The sequence below is a fragment of the Liolophura sinensis genome, chromosome 6 (genome assembly GCF_032854445.1).
Source record: "Liolophura sinensis isolate JHLJ2023 chromosome 6, CUHK_Ljap_v2, whole genome shotgun sequence".
In the NCBI taxonomy this organism is placed as follows: domain Eukaryota; kingdom Metazoa; phylum Mollusca; class Polyplacophora; order Chitonida; family Chitonidae; genus Liolophura; species Liolophura sinensis.
In genome coordinates, this window is record NC_088300.1 from 76372262 (window position 1) to 76400141 (window position 27880).

Here is a 27880-nt window from a genome sequence, read left to right on the forward strand (position 1 = left end):
ACTGGGAGTCGTAGAAATGGCGAGAGGTGTTAAGATAGGTCATATCTGTTTTAAACAGAATATACATACTTTTGTAGACGCTGTCTGTTTTTCGCTATATAGCAATTTCATTAGTTTAAATTTCCTCCGAAAGGCTTAAAAATATTTAACATTTATTCTTTCCAAGCAAATCACTTTACAAAATCAAAATCTGCCTTGAAGGTTGGTCTCCAATCACTTCACGCCACTTTAACTTTCAAACTCGACATTAGCCATTTTCAGAGGTCCTACATAACCACAGCTTGCTCATAAAAACCGTATCATTTAAATGGGAGAGTGACCTCAAGGGGGGCAATTCGCTGCGGCTTTATCAGGGACAGCAAGTTGCTCCAGACCTTGCACAATTCCCTCCATGCACTCATAAACGTGACTGCCATCGTACCAGTGAAGTAGGCCTCTTCTTGCATTCTTTAGCACATTTAACATGGTGCTACTCACCGGTGAAAAAAAATCTCCTCCAAATTTTTAAAGCATCTGTGAAACTGAATTTCTCTAATCGCAAATTTTATTATATAACTCTGCTTAAAATGTATGAAAGAATGAAACAAACAAACAAAAACACACATATTCAAATGTACCATAATTTCAAAATTAATCAAACTATTCGTTTGTATAAACATAAGAGTACACCACCGCGCAGACTAACACACATTAATCACGCTGTATCACACCCCATATATTATCATTATACTATGCACGTTAGTTATCAAAAAGCAAATTTGTCAGTTCTTAACAAATGACATGTCCTTTTCCACATATATACTTTCCCTTTTCGCCAGCAATATGTAAGACATCTTAAATATTTGCTGTTTTGTTTTCAAACAGTGACATCGCCTGCACCATCAGTTAAAAGCATACACCAACAGCATCAGTGAACACTGAATATGCTCGTTTTAAGGCGAGTTTGTATGGAGATACACATTTGATAACAACCAAGTGTTCATGTTGACGAACAAACGGTCCACGTACTTTATGAAGCGATCATATTCAGGGAATTTCGTTCGTATGTAAGTACGTAAATCTGCAATCTGCATGCGAGTCAGGATATGACATCATAATGTATAGATTTTGGGCAAAATGTCTGCATACGAGTTCGACCAAAATGGCCCCACGCATTACTGATTGGCTGAATACGTGGGCACATCAGCAGTTATTAAAAAATGTTTCGCCGACAGGGCTTGGGTTACACTTTTTGACGTGCCGGAGAAGACTGTCCCGACGATTAAACCTCTTTTGGCATACAGAACAGGCGAAAGCATATGCCGAACTAGAGTGACTTGCCATATGTCGCTTAAGATGATAGGCACGAGAAAAAGTTTTCGCACAGATAGGACATGTGTTGTTATGAATCCTGCCTGGGAAAGATGTACCTGGAAAATATACAAACAATTCTGTTCACTATATGAAGTCGTGATTTCATTAAACAATACACTGAGACAGCTATATTTCAGCGTTTCAAATTTATAAACGAAAATTCTGGAGACTGGGTGAAATGTAGCAGCGACACAATATTTCAAAATCTAACTATGTATATGTAAGAGGTACAGAATGCTCTAAAGAATGCACAAGAGACTTACACTGGTGGTATAGTTCTTTTGAACATCACAACATCATATGGAGAGTCTTGGTTCACTCTTACTACACATTGCTCTTCGTCAGATAGGCAATATAGTGCCATGCTATCTGATTTGGGATAAGAAATTCAACGCCATATAATTAACAATGCAACTAATTCAACAAAATAAAAAGTGCAAAACTTTTTAGAAAAAATACATTAAACATGAATTTCCCGTCCGATCTACTCAAAAACGGTATGTCTATACATCTTAAATGGTACATTTATATGAAGATGGCCATATGACCAGGAGGGTCTTAGGGGACTATGAAACTCTTTCGACAGGTTATTTGGATTTAACTAAAGACAAACTTCCTATCTGCATTGTACTTAAGAGCAATAACCAATTACATCTTATACTTATATTTGAATGGTGTTTATAGTCAAGACTTTATCACGTATATATACCACGCCGTTCGGGTATTTAAAGATTTTCAAAAATAACATATGCATTGCTATGTATTCTGTATATACATAGCTAGGCATTTTGTATACACATGTACACACCAGTCCAGTAAATTGGTTTGTTCAAAGATCTCAATCGGCAATAAGATCAAGTGGCTGAGGCAGAGGGTGCCAAGGCTTGTTCCTGGTTTCCTCTTCCCTGCAGCTGCAGATAGCGTAAATACTGGAACTGTTTCCTGTATGTCACTTGACTTTGTCTGAATAGCGGAGAGGTTGTTATCATGTACTGATAGCCCTTTTCTTTCAGATGTCGGTCAATGCCCTCACGCAATGCTTTCAATGATTTCGGGTAATAAGGAGTCCCATTTTTCTTCTTAATTGTTAAGAAAAAAGTCACCAGGAGAGCGTCTAATTCTGATGGAGGTATGGTTTCAACAGTCCTAAAATCATTTGAAGTCTTAGCCAGCCACTTGTTGAAAACCGACACAGCTGAGACAGTTTTGCTTATAGTCGACCCAGGCTTGACGGCTTGGAAATTCCAGGGTCTTCTCCACGTAGCATTCCATGATATTTTCGCTATAAATGAAATAAAAACGGAAAATTTGTGAAAAGTTGGCTTCCTAAACTGATAAATAAAACTACAAAATGGTTATTGGAACTTTATTATGGGTCTACATATCCCAAATCTTGCGTCAATATACACGCAAACACAAGTCACGACGGAAATGGACAGTATCAACTTTTATTCAGGCATGGATACCGTACATGTAAAACATCCATACGATCCGTGTCCATCTTAACCGGAAAGCGAACTTCAAATTCTACAGCCCAACAATACACTGCTGTATATACTGCTGGACAAAATGAAATACAAAAAAACATTTTTTCGACGGGACACAATACAAAATAACATTATATTGTGATCCAGACCCTTACCAACAAAATACCCAAAGCACTAATCAGAAATACACTTCAGATGGTTTCCTCTCCAGTTTAGGTTTTTACAATGACGATCCACGTTTACCAGACGCACGACAGTACTAATGATCGTATTCAGAACATCAGCATTCTCTATACATGAACGCTTATCACACAGTGAATATCTCAATACACACTCTGAACAACGAACCTGTATTTGGATACTTATTTATGACTAAGTAAACAATTCACGCGCTGCTGACTGCTGTTGCCGTTTCAAATCATGAAGGCGGTGGATATGTTGTCGATAAGCCAACTGACTTCTTGTGAACTCAACCGACATGGATATTGAAAATGGGTATCCATGTTCCTTGAGATGGCGGTTGATTCCATCCCGGAGCGATTCTAACGAGCTCGGCAGGTATGGCGAACCATCTTTCTTTTTGATGGTAGAGAAGTATGTACACAGGTAGGAGTCCAGTTCATTGGCGGGTATAGTCTCGATACTTCTTAGATCGCCAGAGGTTTTTTGCAGCCAGCCGCAGAAGGCCGTCACAGCCGATACAGCCTTCCTGCTTGTGCCACGGGCGCTCGGCCGTACACATGTTTCTCTAGTTGCTTCAGCAAGGTACGAGTTCACGTCTTGGTTAGGGCCCATACTGCCAACTACTGACAAAAGACAAACAGAAAGTCTTCTATTGTGGATGTCCAAATGCAGTATGCGGTGTACTCATGGAAAACAGTAGTTTGAGCTCGTGTTGAATCCGCACCTACTCATATACATGTTAACATGCATTATACGTCAAGTCAGAACAGCAAACAACGCAGGGAATTTCCAAACACAAATTTAGCCCTGCTTTGTAATGATTATGAGAAATACCGAAATGACCCAGAACAAACGTTCAACAAATTCCAGCTTTACTGACCACTTAAATGAACGGCACAGTGAACAAAGCACAAGACTGATGTGTAAGATAAATAACGCGTTACTTGGTCTAAGCTGAATTACCATCTCAAATTGATCACTAATAGTATGCAACGAGGTTTTCGTTATGTGCTGTTCCATTGGTACGTTGGTCTCTAGAAAGCAAAGACCAAACAATGGTACGTGCACCATCATAAATTTACCTGCATGTGATAATTTTGCTCAACAAATCTTCTGCTACTGGAGACTGCAAAATTGTAAATAGATTCACTGTATAATGATTATTACTGCAGTACACATTGGAAGACGTGTATATATTCAACACAATATTGATACACACCTCTTTGGCACTTCGACAATTCCTTAATACCTTAAAATGCCTTGAAAATAATTATCATATAAATACAAAACGTGTACCTCTAATACAAGAAAAACTGAGATAACATATATGCTTCATGGAGCCAAATGGCGAGTGTCTTACAGTATCAGAACATGAATAGGCCAACAGCCCACTATGCACCTTTTCATCAGCTGTTCACTTAAACATGTCCTCTGATTGTTCGTCTAGAAACAAGAGCCATTAAAACCATCACGCACAAATAATCGAGCGCAACTGCATTACTGGAACATGCTCTAGGTGGGTTTAGATTTCTCTCGACCTTGCTGAAGCTTACGGAGGTAGTGGTATTGCTTACGATAGGCGATTTGGCTGGTTGAAAACTCCAATGAAGTTGTTATAGAGCAGGGATAATTTTGATCTTTAAGGTGCCGGTCGATGCTGTCACGAACACATTTCAAAGACTTGGCAAAATATGGGAAGCCATTTTTCTTTTTGACAGTGGTTAAAAACGCAACAAGGTAATCATTCAATTCTCTAGGCGGTATTTCCTCTACAGATCGGGAGTCGTTGGAATGCTCTCGCAGCCACTGATGGAAGATCGACACAGCACAGCAGGTTTTTCTTATGGTCGAAAAGGGTTTGATTGGTTTTGCGTTCCAAGCTCTTCTTCTGGTAGACTGATAACTGGATAGAGCGAAACCTGGGCCCGTAGAAAGCCTAGGCCAGTGAATAGGATTGTCAACTATAAAGGAAAAGAAAGAGAAAATTTCTATAGAACACAGACCAACATCACAGTTCCCGAACACTCATGACAGACAACACGAGTCACCGGCTAGAAAATGCATATACGTATAGTCATTGGACAGAATATGCCTCCAAAAAGTGTGTATAAAGAATGGAAAGGTTTATATTTGAAGACCCTCGGGTAAAATCTGATTGGTCATTATACAGGGGTACGACTTGAACATTATTAATGCAACATATTATCCTTACATTTTGAACCATAACTCCTTAGCGTAAGGGTTAACTGTATAATAATGTGCGAACACACGTGTTTCTTCACAATCTGAAACTGCACAGTGAGAAATAGAACGATATGTACTTGAAAGTTCCAAAACCTCCCAAAAAGCACAAAGTGATGGCTGCCGCATGCAAACCAGTCCTGGCGCAAGGACATGACCAGAAAGACACTAAGCTCAATTTAATGTAAGTTTAGCCACTATGACAACATAAATGAACTCCTGTTAAACAGGAAGCTGCAAACTACAGCCTTTCTTGCTAACAATACACATACATGTACATGTACATAGGTATTCGAGTAGAACCTACACTGGTGTGTATAAACATACGTGGATTCATTTCCACAATTTGAACACACTCAAACGAAGATGAAAGTATAAATTGGCTGTAAGTACTATGGCTGAAATCTGTAAACAGGAGTACAATAATCAGGATCTTGTCATAGACACTGGCATCACAAAGTCTAATGGAGACACTAACTGTTGCAGAAAGCTATTATTGTGATAATTTCTGGTGTATCAAGGCAAGACGGCTGCATGCGTCTCAGCTTTTACTGATTGTTACTGGAGGATCTGCATTCTTCATGTCAACTTTTTGGTTTCGAAGGAAGTTGAATTTTATTTTGTAGGCCTGTTGACTAAGACTGAACTCTCTGCATGTGGTTATTGAAAATGGGTAGCCAGCTTTCTTCAGATGTCTCTCTAGCCCTTCTCTGAAAGCCTTCAGGGATTTGGCACTATACTCCCTCTGGTCCTGTGTGAGGACAGAGCTAAAAAACTTGGCCAAAATTGGATCCAGTTCCTGTGGCTGTATCTGCTGTATTGGGCGGTTGTCATTGAACTCATTCACCATCCATCTGTGGAAAACCTTCAGAGCTGTGATGGTCATTTTCACAGTGGACAGAGGCACCTCTTGTCCAGCCCCCAGAAAGCAGGCACCAGAGGAAGCACTGCCTGTGGAAGGTTTTCTTTGCCTTCTGATCCACAAGCCCGCTACAGGAAAAAAGAATTGAACCATGTCACTATATGTATGATGCTAATAATGTGACAAATGACTGCTACATAAAGACATGGACATTAGCCAATATATTAGGCCTAAACTTACTGGCTATTAAAACTACAACATACACAGGATACATAGAAAAAAAACAGTAACAGACAAAATATGGTATATCCTGACATATTTTGGATGTTTCATGCGCTAAAGCGTGAAAATTTACCACCCTCCTATAGTTGTTGTGCTACATGAAGCATTGTGACAAGACATCCATGGAAGTATATGTATAAATCTGAGAGGATGGTAAACTATCACAGTAACAATCAGGTGTCTCATTCTCGGCATGTCATCTTCTTTCATCTGAAGACAAATATCATACTGTTTACACAGACCATTCTGCATGTCCTTATCACACCATTTGTGGTTTCCAGACACACTTGAACATTCTGATGAAAATTATATCATGCTTGCCATTATATCTTGCATTTAATAATAGCCTTTGAAAGAAAAAGAATACTTTCCAAATCTGCTGACATATATGCCTTGCATGGGAAATCAAAATGATGGTGCATGTCACTGTGGAACAACAGCAGGCTACCAAAAGAAAGAAGCGATTCGTTCCCACTACATAGCTCTTCAACTACATCCTAAAGCTGTTCCACATTGATCCTACAATACTTAGAATTTAAAAAAGAAAAATATTACCAACCAAGTTTCACTTCAGTTTCTTTCTCGTCTGAAATATTTTGCGCCAAGATGGCCTGTTTTTTTTATTTATTATTTTCTTAATTGATTAGTCAATTATTCCAATGCTTTCACAGGCAAACACTTTGTTGGACTAGACGAAAAAACCAAACAACATACTTTTTCACATAAACTTGTTGTTGGGCATTCAACATGTTGCTCAGTTTTACATCTTTGGTAGCTCTTTTTTCTTGATACCTGTTTGAAGCAAGTTTTGGTACTTCTGTTTGTAAGCTAGCTGACATAAGGTAAATTCTTTGCTAGTCGTAATAGAAAGGCGATAACCACAATTTTCCAGATGTCTTCTCAAGCCCTCTCTGAAGGCCTTCAAAGATTTTGCACTGTAGTCTCTACCATCTTTTGCCAGCACGCTGGTAAAGAAATTTGCCAAAATCCCATCCAGTTCTTTTGGTTGTATGTCTTCTATTGATCGGGTATCATTACGTTCACATATCATCCATCTGCTGAAGACTTTCAGAGCTGCCCTGGTCATAATAGCTGTGGACAAGGGTGCCTCTTGAGCTGTCCCCCAGCCTGGGGATTTGGTGTTAAAGGAAACACTCCTTGAACGATCATTTTCTTGCTTTCCCACCAACATGAACACTATTAAAGGGAGAAAAGAAGTGAACCAAGTGACTATAATACTGAACCATAAACTCACTAAAGATTCCACTTCACAGCTAACACTTAGGATATTTGCAGGTGGAAAGACAACTTGATAGCCCCTCAATATTTATTGGTTGATAAAATTTATTCATATTGTACATGCAGTTGACATTACTGTATAGCAAAATGCATGAAGACAGAATATGACGGATACATAAAACATGTTGATGTTGGTCCTATCCTTGTGGATATATACTAGTATGATGCACCATAAATGAAAGACCATTGCAGACTTTCTTTTTTCCAAACTTCCCACAAAACTGATGACAGATGCATCAGATGCATGTACATGTATAAACCATCAAACCCTATTACCGATAGTAATTGTACACGGCAAGATGCTGTCAGTGAGCTTAACAGGAGTTTTTTGCACTATGACCACACTGTACAGATAAATCATGGACAATACACCTGCAATTGTTTCTAAAGCAGCAATGTTCCAACTTCATTACAAACCTAAATGTTCAAAAAATAATTGTTCAAAGTACACATTATGTTGGGACCTGGATTCAATATGCGACTTTTCACTATTATGATAAACGTTTTCAGCTTGGGTCATGCACACGTTCATGTATTGTCACAATCTTTATTTTGCCATGGATGGACAGTCTCACAGGGGTCATGAATATACATGCAGGTGGCTTCTGTGATGTTATCACACAAGTTCAAACATTTGGTGATGTGCCAGCATGAGTGACTGTGCATAAAAATAAATTTGAACTGTCTATTTCTAAATTGTTGGAAAAATATTATGAGTCAAACCCAAGACTAGCACTGCATCTTTTATACGTGTAAAATGTTACTTTGGTGAAATAAATTAGTCAGATAAAACTCCTTTAGCACTGTACCAGCAGCCAGATAGTTTAGCTCTATTGTTTCAGGGCTAGATATTAGTTCCTTTGTGCAGGCGTAAGAATTGGAACCTGGTTTTATAGACCTGTTGGCTGTTATAAAATTCTGGTGAGGAAATTATTGAGAAGGGGTAGCCTGAATCTTTGAGGTGACGCTCGATGCTTTCTCGAAGTCCTTTCAGTGACTTGGCTGAGTACTCTCCACCATCAACCTTTTGACAGGTAGAGAGAAATCTGACCAGGTAGGCATCCAGATCTCTAGGTGATAATGTCTTGACTGGTCGTTCTTCATCAGCATTTAACAGCAACCATCTTTGAAACAGTCTAACAGAGCTAGCTGTCTTTCTCTGCGTGAGCAGGTTAGCACTGGGTTGGCCAGGACATGAAAACAGATCCTTGTTTCGTCCAGATACCTCACTAGGCCTTACGTCTAGAAAAAAAAATACAAAAGTGAGTCTGTCGATGGCACTTAGCTGAGAGATGAACAGAAACATTCAGTCATGTATCAAAATATCAAAATAAAGCATTACATTCATGTTCATCATGTTGACTGACTGTTTGATGAATCACGACCAAGTCAACCCTCAAGACTTATGGTCCCTAAGATTATAATGGCGTAACAGCAAAGTATTATGAAATATGCAATAAACATAAATAAAAATACCAAATTTGGATGTGCACTAGAGCTTGTCTGTAGAAGAAACATGAATTCAAAACTTCATCAATACATAAAGAGCTTTTTTTAGATACCAACTGGATTCTTAACATTCATGCTGAGTAATACTCAGGGATTCATACAGGTCGACTTTAGACCCCGGTATTCGGTGGTAAAATTCTGTTCAAAACTGAAAATCCGGGTAAAAAAAAAACAAAACAACTCAATTCTGTTTTTCTGGTACATATACTAGCACTCATTTTTTGGATAAAAACTGAATTGAATTTAAGAAAGTATGTGCTGCTAGAATCCATCTCGAAAATGAAATCAATCTGATATGAATTCCCACATTATTTAGGCCAACTAGGCTTGGGTTGACCATCTATGATGTCACCTGCTGAGCTTTACCGGGCGGCCAGGTTGAGTTTGGCTAGGGTAGTAAATCTATCGTTTTGGTGGTTTTAATTACGTTTCTTTGTGGCCCTCTCCGTAAAATACTGATTAAACAGGTTATGATCTGTATAATTAGGACATGTAGCTAAATCTGGACACCGACACTTTAAGCATGCACAAGTTTAGATGATGAGGCAAAGGGGAGCAAAGTTTCATGGAAATAGGTTCAGTGCTGACAAAATCTGAAAACGTGGAAAAACACCACTAGGCAAAGTTCTAAATGGGGGTATTTATGAAAATAAGTAACCTGACTGCCATTAAACATAAGCATGCACAAGTTCAGATGATAGGCAAGACGTGTAGTAAGTTTCAACACTCAGTGCAATAGTCTGGGAGGAGATGCATGGAAAAAAAAACGAATAGAGTGATTCCAGTATTCCGCCACCTGTGTACCAGTGCTTGAGGTACTTTTTCAAATAACACCCTTAAAATGTAAATGCCCCTTAACATTGATTAACATTTTCAGTAATTAACACACACCTATGGAGTATCTCCCTCATGTCATTGTGCGTCCTACATGTACATATGAGATACATTCCTTAAAATTTACCTCAACATTGAATACTAAGACAGGAACTGTCTAATTTGTAATTTGAATTTGGGTTACAATTTATTGCCAAGCATAATAACATGCATTAATGAAAATACTCTTTAAATGTTCTATTTCCGACTGTAAGAAACTGTTACATGAAGATTAGATAAGTAAAGTACTATTATAGTGGAAGTATTGCTTTCATTTGCTATAATCTGTCCGATTTATGTCATGGGTATGAAATAACCTCTTATGTAGTCCACATGGACTTTGTACAGAGAAGTCAAAACTCAGCAAATAGGTTGACAGCAACAGCAAATTTTGAGCTTGTTTTGGTAAAAATATAGGAATATTTCAGCAAATGTAGAATACAAAAGGTTCTGGAAAATATAGGAAATATAGGAACGCTCTGGGGCCTGTGAAAAAACAACCATCTACTTTGAAGCAACCATCTGCTATTAGATGGTTGATATTCTATCTTCATATATAAAACATGAAGTATATATAATGCCAGTCCCATTGTATAGCCCTTTCCCAAAATAATGAATAATACTCCATTAAACCATATGTTCGTCCCTGTAATTTTATAATGATCACAGATGAAGCTTATGGACATGGATACTTGCACATGCAGATTGTGAAAACTCTGGGAATAATACAGCATGACTAGATTAAAGCACACGATACAGTTGGAGAAATGGGGGTTGGGGGAGTGGGGTTGTCAGGCACATGTCAAGAGAAACACCATTAAACTAAACATAATAATGATTTACCATTGTAAGTATAAATAAAATGAATGTTGAAGCTGATAGCCCTGTTTTCACAGAAAGAACTAAATGTTAGTGTCTTTAATATTCTTTTTAATCTGCAAATCTTCCATTCTTCTCTTGTAAGCTAATTGGCTCTTCAAAAACAGCCGGTCATGGGTAATGGAGAATGGATATCCACAGGCTTTCAGGTGTCTCTCAAATCCCTCACGAAGGGCCTTCAGTGATTTAGGGGAATACTCTCCACCAAGTTTCTTCTGAACAGTGGAGAAAAACACATCAAGATATTCATCCAGGCGTTCGGCCGGGAGACTTTCAATTTTCAGCATCTCGGTTAAGTGGTAAGTTGTACATATCCATCTCTGGAACATACACACAGCATGGTTTGTGTTCCTTTGGGTTGACTCTGGGAGATGCAGACCTGAAGATGTTCTCACATATTCCCCATGCACAGGATGGCCAATGGCTGTTCTTTTCACTTCCACAGGCTGTCGTCGCACTATTAATTAACAGAAGCAGGACCTAATGTTTGGATTTGGCCTGTTAATTTTGTCATATGAAAATGTAACTAATGGTACCCTAATTTCATTCAAACAAAATGAGTCACAATCAAAGATTGTGACTACATGTATAAATGCCCCTCAATTATTATTATACTTTTGATAATTAGACAGCATATCATGGTGAGAGTAATTTTAAATTGTATATGTTTGATAGACCAAAAGATATGCACCAACCACAAGAAGTTCACACACTTGATGCAACCTGTCGCTTTCTCCTCTGATTGTTTTCAAGATAGATCCATTTGCAGATTACAGAAAACTTAGCTGACTCACAGACTCAAAATGATATGCAGATAGACAGATATTAAGCTATCACGAAAAATATGCACCAACCACAAGTGTCTTACATACTCTATGCAACCTGTGACTTTTATGATTCACCTCCAATTAGTTATCAGATATCAAAAAATTACAAAAAAAACCCCAAAACCTTTGTCTGGATAAAACTGTTGTTCAAACTTGATTTGAGAGGCCACACAAGATTTTAGCAAAATCGGACAACATCATTCAGCTGTTATGCATGGAAATCAATTACCAATCAGTTCCACAATATGAGCCCGCACAAAAACCTTTTTTTTCCTTCAAATTTTTGGAATAGTCAATTCACAGAAAGCAGAAAACCAATCATAACCAACAAAATAATTGAACTGATTTAAGCACAACCTTGGTCTGAGGTTCCACAAGGTAAAACAGCATGTACAATCAAAACCTGACAATAATGAAGGTTCAAGTAGTGACTGCATGAACACAAACCAATTCAAATCAAATGAATGATTATGGCTTAACACCACCCAAGCAATATTTCAGTGATATCATGGTGAAATAAACGTCAAAGAAAGTGTTAAAATGCAAAAACTTATGCATGCATCTGGCTGGTTTTCAATCTTAATCTGGGGTTTATATAAAATGAACCTTCAGACACAATTTTACAAAAGTCTGACAATATTTAGAGCAGTTATTGCACATGAACCAATGACCAATCAGAATAAAAGAAACATGCAAAACTTTGGCATGGATCAGACTTTTTTTTGAACTTGATCTGAGGACTAACATACTCAGACTAACCTGTGCATTTCATTATCCTCCTTAACAAGTTCTCTACTACATATTTTTCAAGATATGTACAAACCTGGCCCTCTGTTCAACAGAAAAAGCAATCTTTTCAGGGGTGGGGGTGGGAATTATTACATTTGAATACAATAGCAATGCAGGAATTTATACACGTCGATTTTAGCCCCCGCTATTCGCTGGTAAAATTCAGTTAAAAACTGAAAATTGGGGTAAAAACTTCAATTCTGTGTTTTTCTGGTACAAATACTGAAATTTTTTGATAAGAACTACTTGCATGTGTAGTGATGAGTGGTTGACTTCAATCACCAACGCCAACGTGATAAACTGAAGCGGTCATGCGTGTATTGGCTGCACTGTATTTCCGCAACCTTTTTGCAAGGAGGTGAGACCCGTTCATTTCAAGTCCCTGGCTGGGGGACTCGCAGACATGGGTATGAAATCTGGTATGTCATTTTTTGATCACATACATGTAAATGTCAGAACACATTACAGCCAATAAAGTGCCATAATTACGAAAATGTAGGGAAACAACAGATAGTGCAATGTGAAGGTCTCACTAAATCTTCATGTAAGGTACCAACTGAAGTAGTTGATACCAGCTACTGTATGTAGCCAAACCTGTACTTCACCTATCTGAGACCAGAATTTGCATCCTAATCCACCCAATATGGGACAATGGGTTATGGTGCTGTCACAATGATGAACAGAGCCTGTTCTTGAGCTATCTTACACAGGTTGAAGGATTTATTTATTTCATTTATTTGACTAGTGTTTTACATATGTACTCAAGAATATTTCACTTATACGACGGCGGCCAGCATTATGATCGGAGGAAACCGAGAAGAGCCCGGAGGAAACCCACGACCATCTGCAAGTTGCTGACAGACCTTCCCACATACAGCCAGAGAGGAAGCCTTAAGGATTTATAATAATGATTATGCGCATATATGTACATGCATGGTAGTGAAAACTGTACACAACTCATGTACACAGTGACATTCCATGTACTTCACAATCCTGCCTTTTTGAGTTAGAGCAGGTATGTGTATCATATCCCTTGCTGAAGGCCACGAATTTGCAAAATCTGAATCACAGCCTACATGTAGATATTTACTAAAGTTAATGAAAACCACTTGCTCTTAGAGATGCATGTATATATTACAGATCTACTACCATGTGCATAAAGACAGGGAAGAAATGCCTACCAAGCATTTCCCTCATAAACATCTACCTAAAGACTTTCACCGATAAAATAAGTCCACAAACATTTACATCTGAGATACAGTGTATATACATTGAAATGTATGTCTAATACAGATTCTAAGTTTATTCTCGCTGAAGATAATATTACCAACATAACAAGTGAACAATAAACCTCCTTAACTCAATTCTTGAGCGAGGATGAGAATTTCAACCTGGGAAATATATCAGAAGTACATCAATGTTGGAGGAGTGAACTAAGGCATGCTGAAATACGCCTCAATTATTCATCAACAGCCTCATGACAGCAAATGTACGTACGTCATTTCACGTAATTTAGATCTGCCACTCTTCAAGCCACATTGTGTAACTATAGCTTTGCTAAATTATTTTACCATTTCACTTCTATTATGACACAAATTTCAGACTGAATATAGTATACAGCTCAGTTTATATAAAGCCAGTCCAAGAAGCTGCTAATATACATGTATGTACCTTTACTTGGTATGTGAGCACAGCAACAATTAAAGCACATTCACGCGCAAATGGCCTACAGGACAACTGGATTATATTTAACTACAGGTAAAAACAGGTGAGAACTGATCATTTCCCACCTGTGGAATAATACTCCTCCACATACACGTACATGCATTATTCCCTGGGACCACTTTTAAAAAATGTTGTCTGCAAAAAAGCTAGGAATGGGTACATGTTATGACATTATATTTGTTCAACTGAGGATGGTCGTGGATTCTCCCTGGATCTGTCCGGTTTCCTCCCACCATAATGCTGGCTGCCGTCATATAAGTAAAATATTTATATGTACGGTGTAAAACACCAATCTAATAAATAAATAAATAAATATATTTGTTCAACAAACTGCACACTCTGCAAAGCTGTCACAATTCACATGACTGTGTCCATAATGATCATCACAAGTCAATGTTGAAGAATGGTGAATTTACCATGGCAAATATATTTACCAAACACAGTGTTCAAAGCTAATTAACAGTATATGTGCTCTAGTTTTCTACAAATGTTATTAATGTGACAAGCCCCCTGAGCTTTGACATGTTTATGTATGATGGGAATATGTTACATTTTGTACGTTCAGGTAGTGATTCGCATGAGATCTAATAAATTATGACATGGCCAGATATATTAACTTTCTGGACGATAAAATATAGTATTTATGTAAATATTTTGTTTCTTACATAGATTCCATGTGCTATTGTGAAGTGTCTCACCTACTGTTGTCATTCATCTTAAAACCAGTAAAATGCTGCATGTAAAGAATTTTTCTCAACAACTAACCAAGCAGAGCTAGGACATTTACTGTTTACTTGTATGAACATGCTCAGAATGACTGACAATGGTGGTCGAGAGACAACAACGAAGATTACTGATACGGGTATGCTTGAAGTTGAAGTTATTATACATTATACATTCTATGTATGTATACCTCAACCCTTATTATAACTCAATGTTCCTGGTACCAGAATTCTTCTACAATCTTGACCATGTAGCAACACTTTTGGATCAACCTTTTATCAAAATGAAGTTTTTGCCATTTGACACTTCTTACTGACTTGACATGTAGATGTTGTCAAAGTACACAAAACACAGGATTGAAACATGAACAAGAAACTAGAAGAATCAGAATACCAAAGAGCACAAAACATTATGGTCTACCTCTTTACTGTATGTGTTCAATTAACACCCAAATCAGCTTGTTATACAAGTACATTACAAAGGGAATAAACAATAGCAATAACAAAGAGATAACTGAGTGTTGGTGAATTACTACAATGCCAGGTTCAACTAATTACAAGACAATGGTCTTCACTCCTGCAGTTTGAGAACACAAAGACATATGTATATACTGCTGATGTAAATTTTTCTTCTGACATCTTTGAACCAAGCATACACTCATTAAAATATAATGATGTTGAAGACTTTAAACAATATCAAACATCAGAATACAAAAATGAGGTCACAAGCAGAAGGTACACACGTATAAAAACATCCTATTAAAGTTTATATAAAACTGATCACATACTGTGCAAGTTCTTTCAGCAAACCTGGCCTGTTTTTGACATTTGCAGATAATGATTTTTTTTTCACTCTAGATACTTTTAACATACTTAAAATATTCAGCTGATGATCTCAAACATGTGCTGACATACAATTTAAAAAGCTTTTATGAAACAGATTTTCGCCAGTTCTTGCAAAAACTATTATGACAGTTACATGTACATTGTGGTAAGATATGCTTTCTGTATGTAACACACTTAATACATATATCTGAATATCTGCTCAACTAACCACTTCCAACAGGAAATGTAGCCTGTGTTAGTTCTTTGTTAGATGGAACCTAAAACCGTCAGCAAAAATAGGTTCTAGGTCAATAGGTTTTTAAAAATTATTATGGCTATTGAAAAAACATGTGGATTTCAAGAAACTTACAATGAAAAAAGGTCCAGAGATTTTTTTTTATTATTATTATGGCTAGTGAAAAAAATGTGGAGTTTAAGAAACTTAAAATAAAAAATTTCTCTTTACCAGAAGCAGGACTGGTGTACTAGGTTGTATTCTATTTCTATTAACTTATGAAATGAAACAGATAATTTTTACCACAATACATACTTCAACATTTTGAGCTTTGAATTTGTTCACAACCTTGTGTATACAGACTTGGTACAACTACAGTTTACATTGATATACCAATATCATGTATTGTGCCAACAAGTTTTTGGTGTAAAGTTACACTGACTGGGGAACATTGTTCATATAAAACAAGTTGGTCCACATGGTGAGGGTTCAAGCTCATTATAAGGTATCTGAGGTACATGTACCTGGTTTAGTTCTGGGATTGCCCTCTAATTTTTCTAGGATATCATCAAAACCACTGAAGTTCAAAAGCAGATGTAGGTTATTACAATTACCAATTTGTTACTTCTTATTTGCTCTATAAAGGTTAAAGAGTGAATTACTTTACACGCACGACTGAAATATGCTAATTAGTGAGAAATTGATATGTTGTGTTATCAGAGTTGGCCAAAACTTGATAAATCATCATTTGTTTTGATTAAATGAAAAATATGTACCAATCCTGGTTTGCACTCAACACTCAATTATCCCTTTGAAAACAGAGACAGAATAACACTTACCAGTGCTGTTGTTGCCTTGCTGACTGCTCTCTCCTAAGTACAAGCTGTCTCCCTGGGAAAACCTTGATGTGTCTGAATCACTGCTGTTGGCTATTCCTACAGCCAAGTCTGTACCTGCACCCTGCTGCATGAAAGACTCCTCCAGGATCTCTATGTCATCATCATCCATGCTCTGGTTATACTGTTCTACACTCACACCCACCACACTGTCCACACTGCCCTGAGAATCAAGTTTAGCCCCCTCCTGGTTGAAGGAAATTATTGAGCTGAGGGATTCATTGATGGGAGCAACGTCTGATGAACTATGAAAGACTTTTTGCACTTTTCTAGATGATGATACATCAGAAATAGAATCAGAAGTTCTTTTTCGCAATTCTGACTGGATTTCTTCGTGGGTATGCATGCTTACTGGGACAACAGGTTCTGCAGAGCTGTCATCAAACACTTCCTGTTTCACAACAATATCTGAAGGCAATCCCATATCAGTCTGCAAGCTATCAACCGGCAGGGGTCTGTTTGTAATGGGAGATGAGGGTAATGATTGAGCTGGTGAGGAATGGTGGGACATTGACACATGGCTGTCCAGTCGATGATGGGAAATGTCACTGGATTGTTGGTTTGATGAACGGAATGTCTGATTTTGATGTTTGCTCGGAATCCTCCTGGAAGAAGTATGTGCTGATCCACTAGGACCTCTAAAGGCCTGTCCTGTGTCATCTGTGGGAGGCCAGCTACTTTCAGTCTGCAGATCGTGGGTCTCCTGCAGGGGCAAGCCTTTCAACCATGAGGGATTGGGAATGTCCCCACAGCATTCTAAACACACAAAAGTATAAGATTATAATCAAAAGAGATGAACATTTGCCATTACTTTTTAAAGCAGCACCAGCAAAGCATGTAGAAATGAAAAACAATACAACAAAAATAATAAGCGATGGTGTATATGTAGAGCAATACAAATCCATGTAGCATTTTTACAAGTGTCCAGAGGATACCTTCTTGTGAAAAATCCAAATACATGTACTAAAGAAGGCGAAAGGTGTCTATTACAACATCTCCTGGTTTCACAACTTTCTAGAAGTAACAGTACAAGGACTACGGGTCGAGCTCATACCAAAGAGTCAAGCTTATAGCACAGAAATTCACCCTATATTAGTACAACAAAAACTTGAAAATTTTCTTTAAATAAGTATTGCAAAAATTTTTGATCTGACACTGAAAGACATCAGGGTAAAATATGGTGATGATTTTGTTACATATTGCTATTTATTTTTCATAAATAAATATACAGCATGTTGCTTACATGCAAGTTGTGTTTGACCACAAATAAACCATACAAATCTTGATAGTGTATAATCTGCTCAAGAAAACATGGCATTTATTTTTTCACTACTGCATATCCAGAAAATATACCCTTGCATAACTCAAGACAATCATTTTCTCAAAAGTCTGTTTTTGGATGCAAATTAAGACACCAAGTCTCCTTACCCAAACATATGGATCCTTTAGCTTTGTACTCTGCAAGGCGCATATCAAGCCATACAGCAAATTGGGATAATACAAATGGCTCATTACACAATTCTCCAATTATACAAGCAAATTTATTCTGTACTCTTTCCAGTGATACACCCATCTTGCCAGTCTCCTTTAACACCTGAAAATAAAAAGAACAAACTTATTGACAATTTAAAAATTATGCAGACTGACCAATAGTAAGTCCATAATCACTTGAACAGACCTCAATAGATCTATGTGCGCTACAATTCCTGCGGCCCCACCATTATTCCTTAGCAGCATGCCAGTCTTGAAGATCAACGCCCTACATTAAAATGAAACCAACCCATTCTGGCATCCACTGGTTGCAAAATGTAACTCTCTGTATCCACCAACATTAAGTGATGAGAGAGTTACAGGGATTATTAACTGCTTCTAATGTGTACGATCGACGTTAAGCCACATTTACCCCATCTTCACACGTGCATTAAATCTTCCCTAGCATTAATCCATGTCAACCGAGTGGTTCCCATAATCCAATAGCCTGTTCTGAGTCTTGCCCAACCAAAAACGATCCATGACAACCGCAAAAATTCAAATATACATTTTCACACGCTACACCCACTATGGCCGCAACTACATGCCATATTTAGGCAATGACACCTGACTTTTGCACTTATGTACCTTACACTGCTTAACACTTCGCAAACTGAAGTACTAAGTTTTAAGCACAATGGTGGAGCAATTTTTGGGCTAGTAGTTCACATCTGATACATTTGTGTTGGTGACATGTTGCATCATTTGTAGCCTTGTTGAAGTGGTAAAAGTGCAGTTTTCATGGGAAACTGGCGTCAAGCTGGGTTTTAGGTTTAATACAAGAACATAACCAAACACCACCTACCCTCTATATATGTACTCTGCTATTTTTTATGGAGATTTTTTTTATCTCTCTCCGTGTTAATTTCTTTTTCATTTGTCACAATAAACAAAACAGAATTCTCCACTAAGCTAACCTCCTTTTTTATATAAGGCTGGGTACACCTCCATGAACAATTTTAAGGATGATCAGGGAAGTGGAAGTGTCCGAGGGCTAGTGCTTTAGCTGTATCTTTTCACCATGCCACAACCACAGGAACTCTTATTAACGTATACAACTTAAAGGGGCTCTTAGTTCAATCTTCTGCAGTTGTAAAAATTTGCTTGATCTTTTTGTTTGTCAATGTTCATGTCTCATTGTGAAAAGGTGGTTGTACAATGAACTGACGTCACGCTGCCACGTTACAGCCACCTCAACTTTAAAATTCCCCCAATCTTCTCGTAGCACAATTATTGAATTTCATCATCTGCTAAGATGAGTGTACGTGTCATGTTTCATCACGTACAACAGAGAAAGGACCTATGAGCACCCGAAAGAGCCTGTGGCGATTTTCTACGATCTGGCATCAGCCATCTACTGTAGACGGATACATGTATTGTAGGGTAGTACCGCTTGAAATTGAATCGGAAAGGCGTACTCTGCTCTCACCCAACACTGACGCACGTTTGGTGAACAAATTTCCACCAAATCCCACCAAAATCGCTACAATTCAAGTTCCCGATATTTCAACACGTTGTCTAAGAAAGACATATTCAGATCTTACGGAGAAATTGTGGTAAAATTACCTGAATTTGAACAGCCTTTGTAATTAATGCAAAGTCCTGCTACATAAATATTAATGGCGTCGCTTAAGTACTATTTTTACCTCAATATTAAAGAGCTCCACAAAGAAAGATAACCACGGCTTGGTCCCTATTCTCAGCCAAATTTTGGACTTTCCCCAAAACAGTGTTAGCACCATGGCTTGTGGATCACATCCAATGACATGCGCACTGTTTGTGTTTACGCCTTTGTCCCGGTCATCCATGTATTCAAGTTATATTACTGTACTAAACTGTAACAGTATTGAACTCTACAACAGCATGCTGTGTAAATTACTAATCTCAATTATTAAATAAAATATTGTGCTACCGTATTAACGTATACAACTTAAAAACAACAGTGGATATAAATACCAAAAACCATAAATTTCTCTTGAAGGCTTTCACCTGGCTGAAAGTATTTCCTCCCTGTTAAATAATATTAATACGATAAAGATACTTTTGTATAAAGAATAGTTTCCTTTGTAAAGAAAAATACACTTTCCTCTTTAAGAAAATATTTTCTAAAAAATAAAATTATTTAAAAAAAAATGTTTAAGTTTAAACCAGGAAAATTAGCATAAACCATATATGGTTTATACTGATTTTCCTGATTTAAACTGATAAGCTCTTTGTACCATGAAACACATGCCGGTACTGTGAAATATACCCTTTAGCTGCTACTGTAATGTGAAGTAAAACTAGAGAGAGGATATGTCATTTTGACAGACATTAGTTGTTAATTTTTAACCCAGGTCAACGGTAGCAATTGTTGTTCTAATTAGATTTTTTCTAATATAGGGTACCTCATATCAGTTAAAAAAAGATAAAAGCCACTGCCTAAAATTAGTGTAGGCGGCAATCCCACATAACTTTGTAGCGATAAGTGGTGTAGGCAACAGCGTACACTAAAATGTACTGTACGCGGGAAACTTACACTATTTGATAGTGTGGGGAAATGGTGTGGCAATCACCTACACTGAACTACGGTGAAGAATGTACATGTATATATGCTTCGGATTTAACGTCGTACTTAACAATTTTTCAGTCGTATGACGACAGTAGTATAGAATGGGACGAACGTGTCTATTTGGGGAGAGGGTAGGAAAGTCCGCGATGTGTATGGTATAGCATAGTATGGTATAGTATACTTTCTGGTCGGCGTGTAAATTTGAGTGTTGAGCTGTGTCGCGCCAAAACGGACCAATGGATGAGTTGGATTTTTTCCCGCTCGGAATTCATAGACGTCAGCGTTGCGTCCTCCAATGGGAGGTGATCAACAAACGTATGGCGCGCCAATTTCGTTGACGTCCGCGTTGACGGGGTAAATAGAAGGTTGGGAGACAGGAGGCGGGCGTGGCGTGGGGGGGGGGGATCGTGCCGTTGCAGCTAAACCCTTGGGATTTTCTCCGATTTACCCGTTCGCTGACGACAGTAGGCAGGGAGCACCCCATCACAGTAGTGGATCGGTCCCAATCCCAATCATGGCCCACACAAGTGCACAATGCCACCGCCAATTTAGTCGCCGTGATAATTTAGTGCGACATCAACGCCAAGCACACAAAGCGTCTGACGGAGGAGGGGTAGGAGGAGACTCTTCGCAGAGGGGTGAGTTTTCAGACGGGACAACTGGCTCAGGCATGAGCGAACGCAACACACTGAGGTTGACGTGCGCTACCTGTTCCCAACGGACGCACTTGGTCCGGCACCAGCAGATGCACAGAAAAAAAGAGCGAGTTTACACATGTGAAGCGTGTCAGGAGACGTTTTATCGGTCGTGGGATTGGACATCCAAAGGTAAGTCACACCTTGGGCGAACGTGGTTTGGAGGATGGCTTTCCTCTCGTCTTAAAGTTGATGAAGATGTTCATGTACGTTCTGACGAAATTCCCGGTCTCAAAGTCGAGTGTCAGGCGCAGGAATTTGACGTCCACCGACATGCAAGGCGACAAAGTTTGTGAAGAAGTGCTAGAAATGGAACGGGTTTTTATCGTAGCTCCCGTCAAATGAGGGCGTGGCCTTTGGGCACGGAGAAATCGGTCCCAGACAACGCTTTGAAATGCTCCAGTTGAACACTGCTGGTCACTTTCACTTTGCGCACAAAGAGCAACACCTACTCCAAGCGGGTCTTGTAGTTGGGATCCTCCTCACTGGACATCAAGGCAAACGCGTCCTTTGACGGGGTGAGGCGGATGTGAACGCTCACGTTTTTAAGCAGGTGATGACGTTGCAGAAACATGTCGCAGTGCAGGCGCCCTAGCATGTCTACCGACCCACTTGGGCCGTGAGCTGCAGCCGTTTGTAAAACCCGGGCGGGCAAAGACCGAGGTGTTGTGGAGGGTTGTATGGGGTGGTTGTATGGGGTGGTGTGTCCATCTTTTCCCGCACCCACAGACGCACTCGGCGGCGGGCTGGACTGACAGGTTTGGTATTGATATTGAAACGCACAGTATCGTTGAAGAGTGTGGTGTTACTGCTGTATTTTCTCATCGTCCAAGAGATGCCATCTCTTGGTCAAGCGTGTTGAGGGCATTGACGGTACTGGGCACGGGGTATGGGGAGTCGAGTGGTGGCTACGTGAGCGTGTCTAAGAGCCTCGGCTCGACCAATGACTTGGGCAGATAGGCGTGGTGAATCTCTCCAGGGAAGATTTGGGTGCAAAGTCGTTGCAGGTCGGGTGTGGCTTGCTTGAAATCCAGCAGCAAGTACCTGTGAGGTTCGACGGTGGCATCCTCGAACTGCATCCGCCCCGGAGCCATCATATGGTAATTTGAGACGCGTCTCGTGGGTTTTTAAACAACACCAAATAGTGCGCGTTCAGACTGATGGTACGATGATCTTTGGTTTTGTTTGTTCAAATTCTGCACAACGTACACGACGCTGATATTGCGGTGGTGGCTGCCTTTGATAAAGAGGTGTGTCACGCGTTCGTCCGCTTCGGCGATCATATCGTCCACGACGACTAACGTCCGCTCCCTTGGGTCGAATGCTGACGGCTTGGCACAACTTCTGCAAACCGAACGTTGGTAACGTGGCGTACCACGGCTGCCACTCCTTGTAACACCAGTCGACGAATTGCGGAGGTGGATGAATGAGGGCTTGAGCGTGCTCCATCAGAGGTTTCACAAACACGGACTTTCTACGTGACAAATGCCCACGTCACCCTCAGGGTTAAACACCTTTGACGTCCGTGACCGGCGCCCAAGAAATGAAGCCTGGTGGATAGCCGACCCACCTCACCCAATAGCACAGTTTTCCTTGGCGACTTTCCGTCTTTAAAATTTGATTAAACTTGTCTGCCGCGACCGTCACCGGTAGCAGTTCGGTCTCGTAAAACGTCCCTAGCAACCGTTCCCCGTTCAAGTCATCCAGTGTGAACATTTCCCTGCTCCAAGTCGTGAGGTACGAATTTTCGAAATTCCCTTTCACTTAACTTATACGCACGAGATCGCCGGCGCGGTCACGGTACACAGATCGTTTGGACGTGGCTTGACACACTTCTTTCTGGCTCTGCGTGGTGATTTCAATTGGGGGCCCGCCGTATACTCCGATGATACGTGCGATTGTAGCCGCAGTAAGGCGTTCAGGTACCGTTAAACCGTTCTATCAAGGCCGATTTGGTTTCGTTAAACGTGTGATAGAAGAAGACCCCGTTGTCCTTTAAAATGCATGGAACGGCCTGTTCAGAAACTCTTTGTCTTCATCCGTTTGCAGGTACAACGGTCGACGCCCCTTGTTGAAAATGCATTGAAACGCCTCGAACAGACGAGCACCGGTTTTGGTGCGCAGTTGGACCACCCAAGCGTACTTGGAGAGGACATTGATGCAGGTAAGTAGGTAAGGGTTGTCGTTGTTCTCTTTGGCAAACGCTCCCATGGCGACCATTTTCGCCTGCCACTGAATGTCTACACCCGCAACCACAACCCGGTTACGAGGGTAGCGCCGTCGAGCGGGGTGGTGCAGCGTGTACGTGTCCTGTTGGGCCAGCCAAGCCCACACGCGGGCCTGGCTCACTTTGAGTCCTTGTTGCCGGGCTGCTTTCAGCAAGGGGTGGACGCCGCTATAAGCCGCTGGAGTGTAGGGCTCGTATTGCAATGTATGGAGAGGGGCATTGACAGGGTCTGAGTTATTGCCAGCGAGCGTGCTCTGACCCAGTTTCCTCCGCCGCCACCACCGCCCCGTTGCTGCTGGCGAGGTGGCTGGTGGCCGGTGAGAGGCATATTCCGGTGTCGTCCCTGTGTGTGTGTTTGTGTGTGTGTGTGTGTGAGGGAGGGTATAGTAGGTGAGGTTTGGCGGAATGCGCGGACCAGAGTGAGTGAACTTCAGATTTTTTTAAGAGATGAGCCCCTGCTGTGACAACCGATCAAGCTGGCTGGAGCTGGGAAAGGATCTCGTCTCCTTGCTCAAAATACAAAAAACAAAACAAACACGCCAGTGTATCGTGAACATACACCACCTGTCGTTTACACCAGTGGACATGCATTTGGCACTGAGCGTCTATAGAGTAGTGGCGCCTGGTTGGAGGGTCGATCCTCGCACATTAAATTGGGGAGAACAAATTCTAAATAATACTGCTGAATTGGACGGGGATCCTTGACGTGTCGGTAGACGTCTTCGGTGTAAGCTCGCACGACCTGCAGACGTCCCTGACTGACGATGCCATCCGCAAACACACTACGGAGTAGACCCGTGTAGCCTCGAAGGTCAGTGACAGCGTCCACCCATTCTTTCCACCTGGGCGTGGTGCGCCCTGAGCGTGGTGCGCAGGTTATTCAGACTAGAAAGACACAAAAAGACACCGTCATTCCAGTGCCGTCACCGACCGAGCAATACAGCCATCAATCAAATCACTTATGGTTGACTACCCATAGCTAAATAACACAGGCGGTGTAGGTGAGTATTAACCTACACATTAACAAAAAGACCGGAGGATTCAACGTCACATTTTTTTCTTTTTATTGCATGTGAACTCCAACAGTCAAGTGAGTATTTTGTCCGGTCACCGTGGGAAATGTCTCGTTGAGGTGACTTGGGTCAATGAATCACACATGTGAAAGTTTTGGCAATGGTATATGTTCAAAACTCGCACTCTGGTAACGTCCCTTCAAACACAGAATGATTACTGTATGCCTGTCTGAGCGTAAAGGCCACAACAACAAACAATGCTTCAGGACGACAACCTTTAATAAGTAGACAACACAATTCCCAAAGTCAACCAACACACTACACGTGGCCACACTATACACATGACATATCACATATCACATTCACAGCTACAGTCCTTGATACACAGTCGACTGTACACAGTTCCATAAGGACTGGATCACCACAGTTGGGCTGTTAAGATGGACCTCGTCACGTCCGGGCTTGTGATGCCGCACCACCTGTCAAAACCGTTTGGCTCACTTCAGGCTGTAATCCGACAGACACACTGACATACCACGCCGTACCTCCGGCCACCGGACAGACACACCGGCCATACGGGATCTCAGAGCTGTGATCAGACTGACACACCGGTCATACGATATCTCAGAACTGTAATCAGCCGGACACACTGGTCATATGGGATCTCAGAACTGTGATCAGATGGACACACCGGCCATTCGGTATCTCAAAACTGTAATCAGACGGACACACCGGCCCTACGGATCTGTGCAAGGATCATTGAAAACAAGACGTATATTTAATTTGTCACTTACATTACACTGTACTGTGGCTAATTGCGACCACTACACCTTTACCGCTATTTTATAGCTTACATAGGCTAAACTACACGGTGGATATATGTCACCAACTACTACACGTACACAGCGGTAAAATACAGCTACTTACTACATGCACTGGAATACACAGTGAATATGTTACTATATTCTAAACTCTTTATAACTTTAACACTGCTCCATTTATACACGGGAATACAAGCCGCTACATAATGCCTGTGTTCAACAATATTGTACAGTACTCCTATATCAGTACAATTGGAACTGCTGAAGTCAGTCCAAAACAAAATATACATACAACCCACCTCAGAATCAACCGGTTCCCCAGTGCAATACCGCCAGGTCTTCCAACCACGCCTTTACTCAAGACAAGACCACGAGCACTCTGACCACACCCTGCATGCAAGAACCTGGTCAGCGCTGGATCAGTCCACCAACCCGTCCAACTGAGGATACCGATGGGTGCGGCATATCACTGACTATAAGGGCCAGGTAAAGAGATGCATGCTGTTACCCCTCATAAACCACTTGAGGCATTTGCATCACAGTCACACTAGTCCCCAAGCTGACCACAACACAAGGAGAGTTAGTACTGGATACCTCACACCATACAATCAAAATTTAGTGTAACAATGTCATGGTAATGGGTAATAGTACTATATATAAATATAAGCGTCAAGTCCGACATTCCTATACCATTCGTAGTCCGTAAAGGGCGTTCCAAGTTGATAATCGCAAGATCCATTTCCACAACAACGTTTAACACTAACTCCCGAAGACAAGGGTTTGTAAGAAATTATACAAATAAGAAATAAAGCCGGTAACACACAAGAGAGAAGTGGTCATCAGTTTTCAATGATGCCGGGCAGACAATGAATATTCCAGGCATGAATTCCATATCAAAGTTCAAATTCATAGTCCGTGAATGAGTTCCATGTCAAATAACAGCTAAACAGGTATGACATGAAAGTGGCGAATGGTGGAGCAATAAAGCACTTACTCGTCTGCGGGCTTGTCCCGGACGAACAGAGTGCTTGGGCAGGCTGGCTGGGTTGGCCTTTTTGATAAGGGTCTGGTCCAAAGCTGACCCAGTTGCTGCTTCACTTCCTTCCCCGCCTCCCCAGGTAGTGGTGCTTTGCGGGCAAGGCGCATGAAATTGATAAGCACGGCTCCCTCTTTCAGGTAACGGGTACGGGTTTCATCCACGATGCTGACGGTCAGCTCTCGGTCCTGCAGCAATTAGGGTAGGGAGGTCTGGTTGGCCGAGAGCGGGCGTTGTTTGTTTAGGCCTGGAGCGTACGCTTTGCGCTGCGACTGTAGGATTTCGGGCAACACGCACCCCCACCCACAGCCACGGGGCGAGTTGAAGTTTGGTCACGGTCTCGCTGGGAGATGGCATACACACTTTCTTCTCGGCAGGCTCGACAGAAGCGGATCATTTCATAATGGCAGCGTCTTGGTCTCACGTTGCCGCATTATAGCCGTAGTAGCTTGCCACTTCTCCGCTACCTCATACCTCAATTTATCCCACCTGCGCGGACGTGAACGAAATTCACGCGCCATCAACGCGTTGTCACCAATTGGTCAGTTTTGGGGCGAGGGAGCTGCTCAACCCAACTTTACAAGCCGACGTTTCGCTCACTCGTTGCTCGTTCATGGGAAGAGGCCACGCGGATGTCAACGAAATCCGAGCGGGGAAAATCCAACCCACCCATTGGTCCGTTTTGGCGCGACACATGTTACGACTCAAACTGTCTGTATTATAAAGAGATGGCTTGTTCGAAATACACGACAGTTTAGCCGCACAAAAAAGTAACCAAAACCAGCAGATTTTATTTTACAACAATTTATTAGCTTTAACAAAAACAGATAATAAGACTTATACAAATACTAAAGTACTTAAGTTTAACAAGAAAGGATAGCAGTATCTATACAAATACTAAAGTACTTACGGTGTCAAGTCCAAACCCACGCATATATTCCACAATATATACCACACAGGCATAAATGCTCAGAGGCCAATTCACAAGAGGGAAAATCCACAGTATAACTGAGTGTGTGA

At 40.6% G+C, this 27880-nt stretch overlaps 1 protein-coding gene across 9 annotated transcripts; it reads right to left on the reverse strand.

Annotated features, from left to right (window-relative positions):
• Positions 1-129: 129 nt before the first annotated feature.
• LOC135469306 (uncharacterized) lies at positions 130-27880 on the reverse strand. 9 transcript variants are annotated; one of them, XR_010444307.1, is made up of 8 exons: positions 27771-27880; positions 18416-18581; positions 16931-17743; positions 4598-4984; positions 3189-3646; positions 2162-2635; positions 1617-1722; positions 130-1409 (listed from the first exon to the last, which is right to left on the reverse strand). XR_010444307.1 is itself a non-coding variant. In XM_064747926.1 (5 exons), the coding sequence occupies exons 1-5, from the start codon at positions 27792-27794 to the stop codon at positions 3213-3215; spliced, it is 1824 nt and encodes a 607-aa protein (XP_064603996.1). In that variant the 5' UTR covers positions 27795-27880; the 3' UTR covers positions 1793-3212. The 9 variants fall into 9 exon arrangements, 2 of the variants coding, with proteins under 2 accessions (XP_064603996.1, XP_064603997.1); XR_010444306.1 differs by having other exon boundaries at positions 2162-3646; XR_010444308.1 differs by lacking the exon at positions 27771-27880 and adding an exon at positions 20084-20137 and having other exon boundaries at positions 2162-3646.

Coding starts and splice junctions, on each gene's coding strand:
- LOC135469306 (XM_064747926.1), bottom strand. CDS start 27,794: ATGCGTGGGTTTGGACTTGACACC. Junction 18,582..27,770: donor GTGGGTTTGGACTTGACACC/GTAAGTACTTTA, acceptor TTTTATTTTCAG/GTGTTAAAGGAGACTGGCAA. Junction 4,985..16,930: donor GCAAGGCAACAACAGCACTG/GTAAGTGTTATT, acceptor TTTCCTTTATAG/TTGACAATCCTATTCACTGG.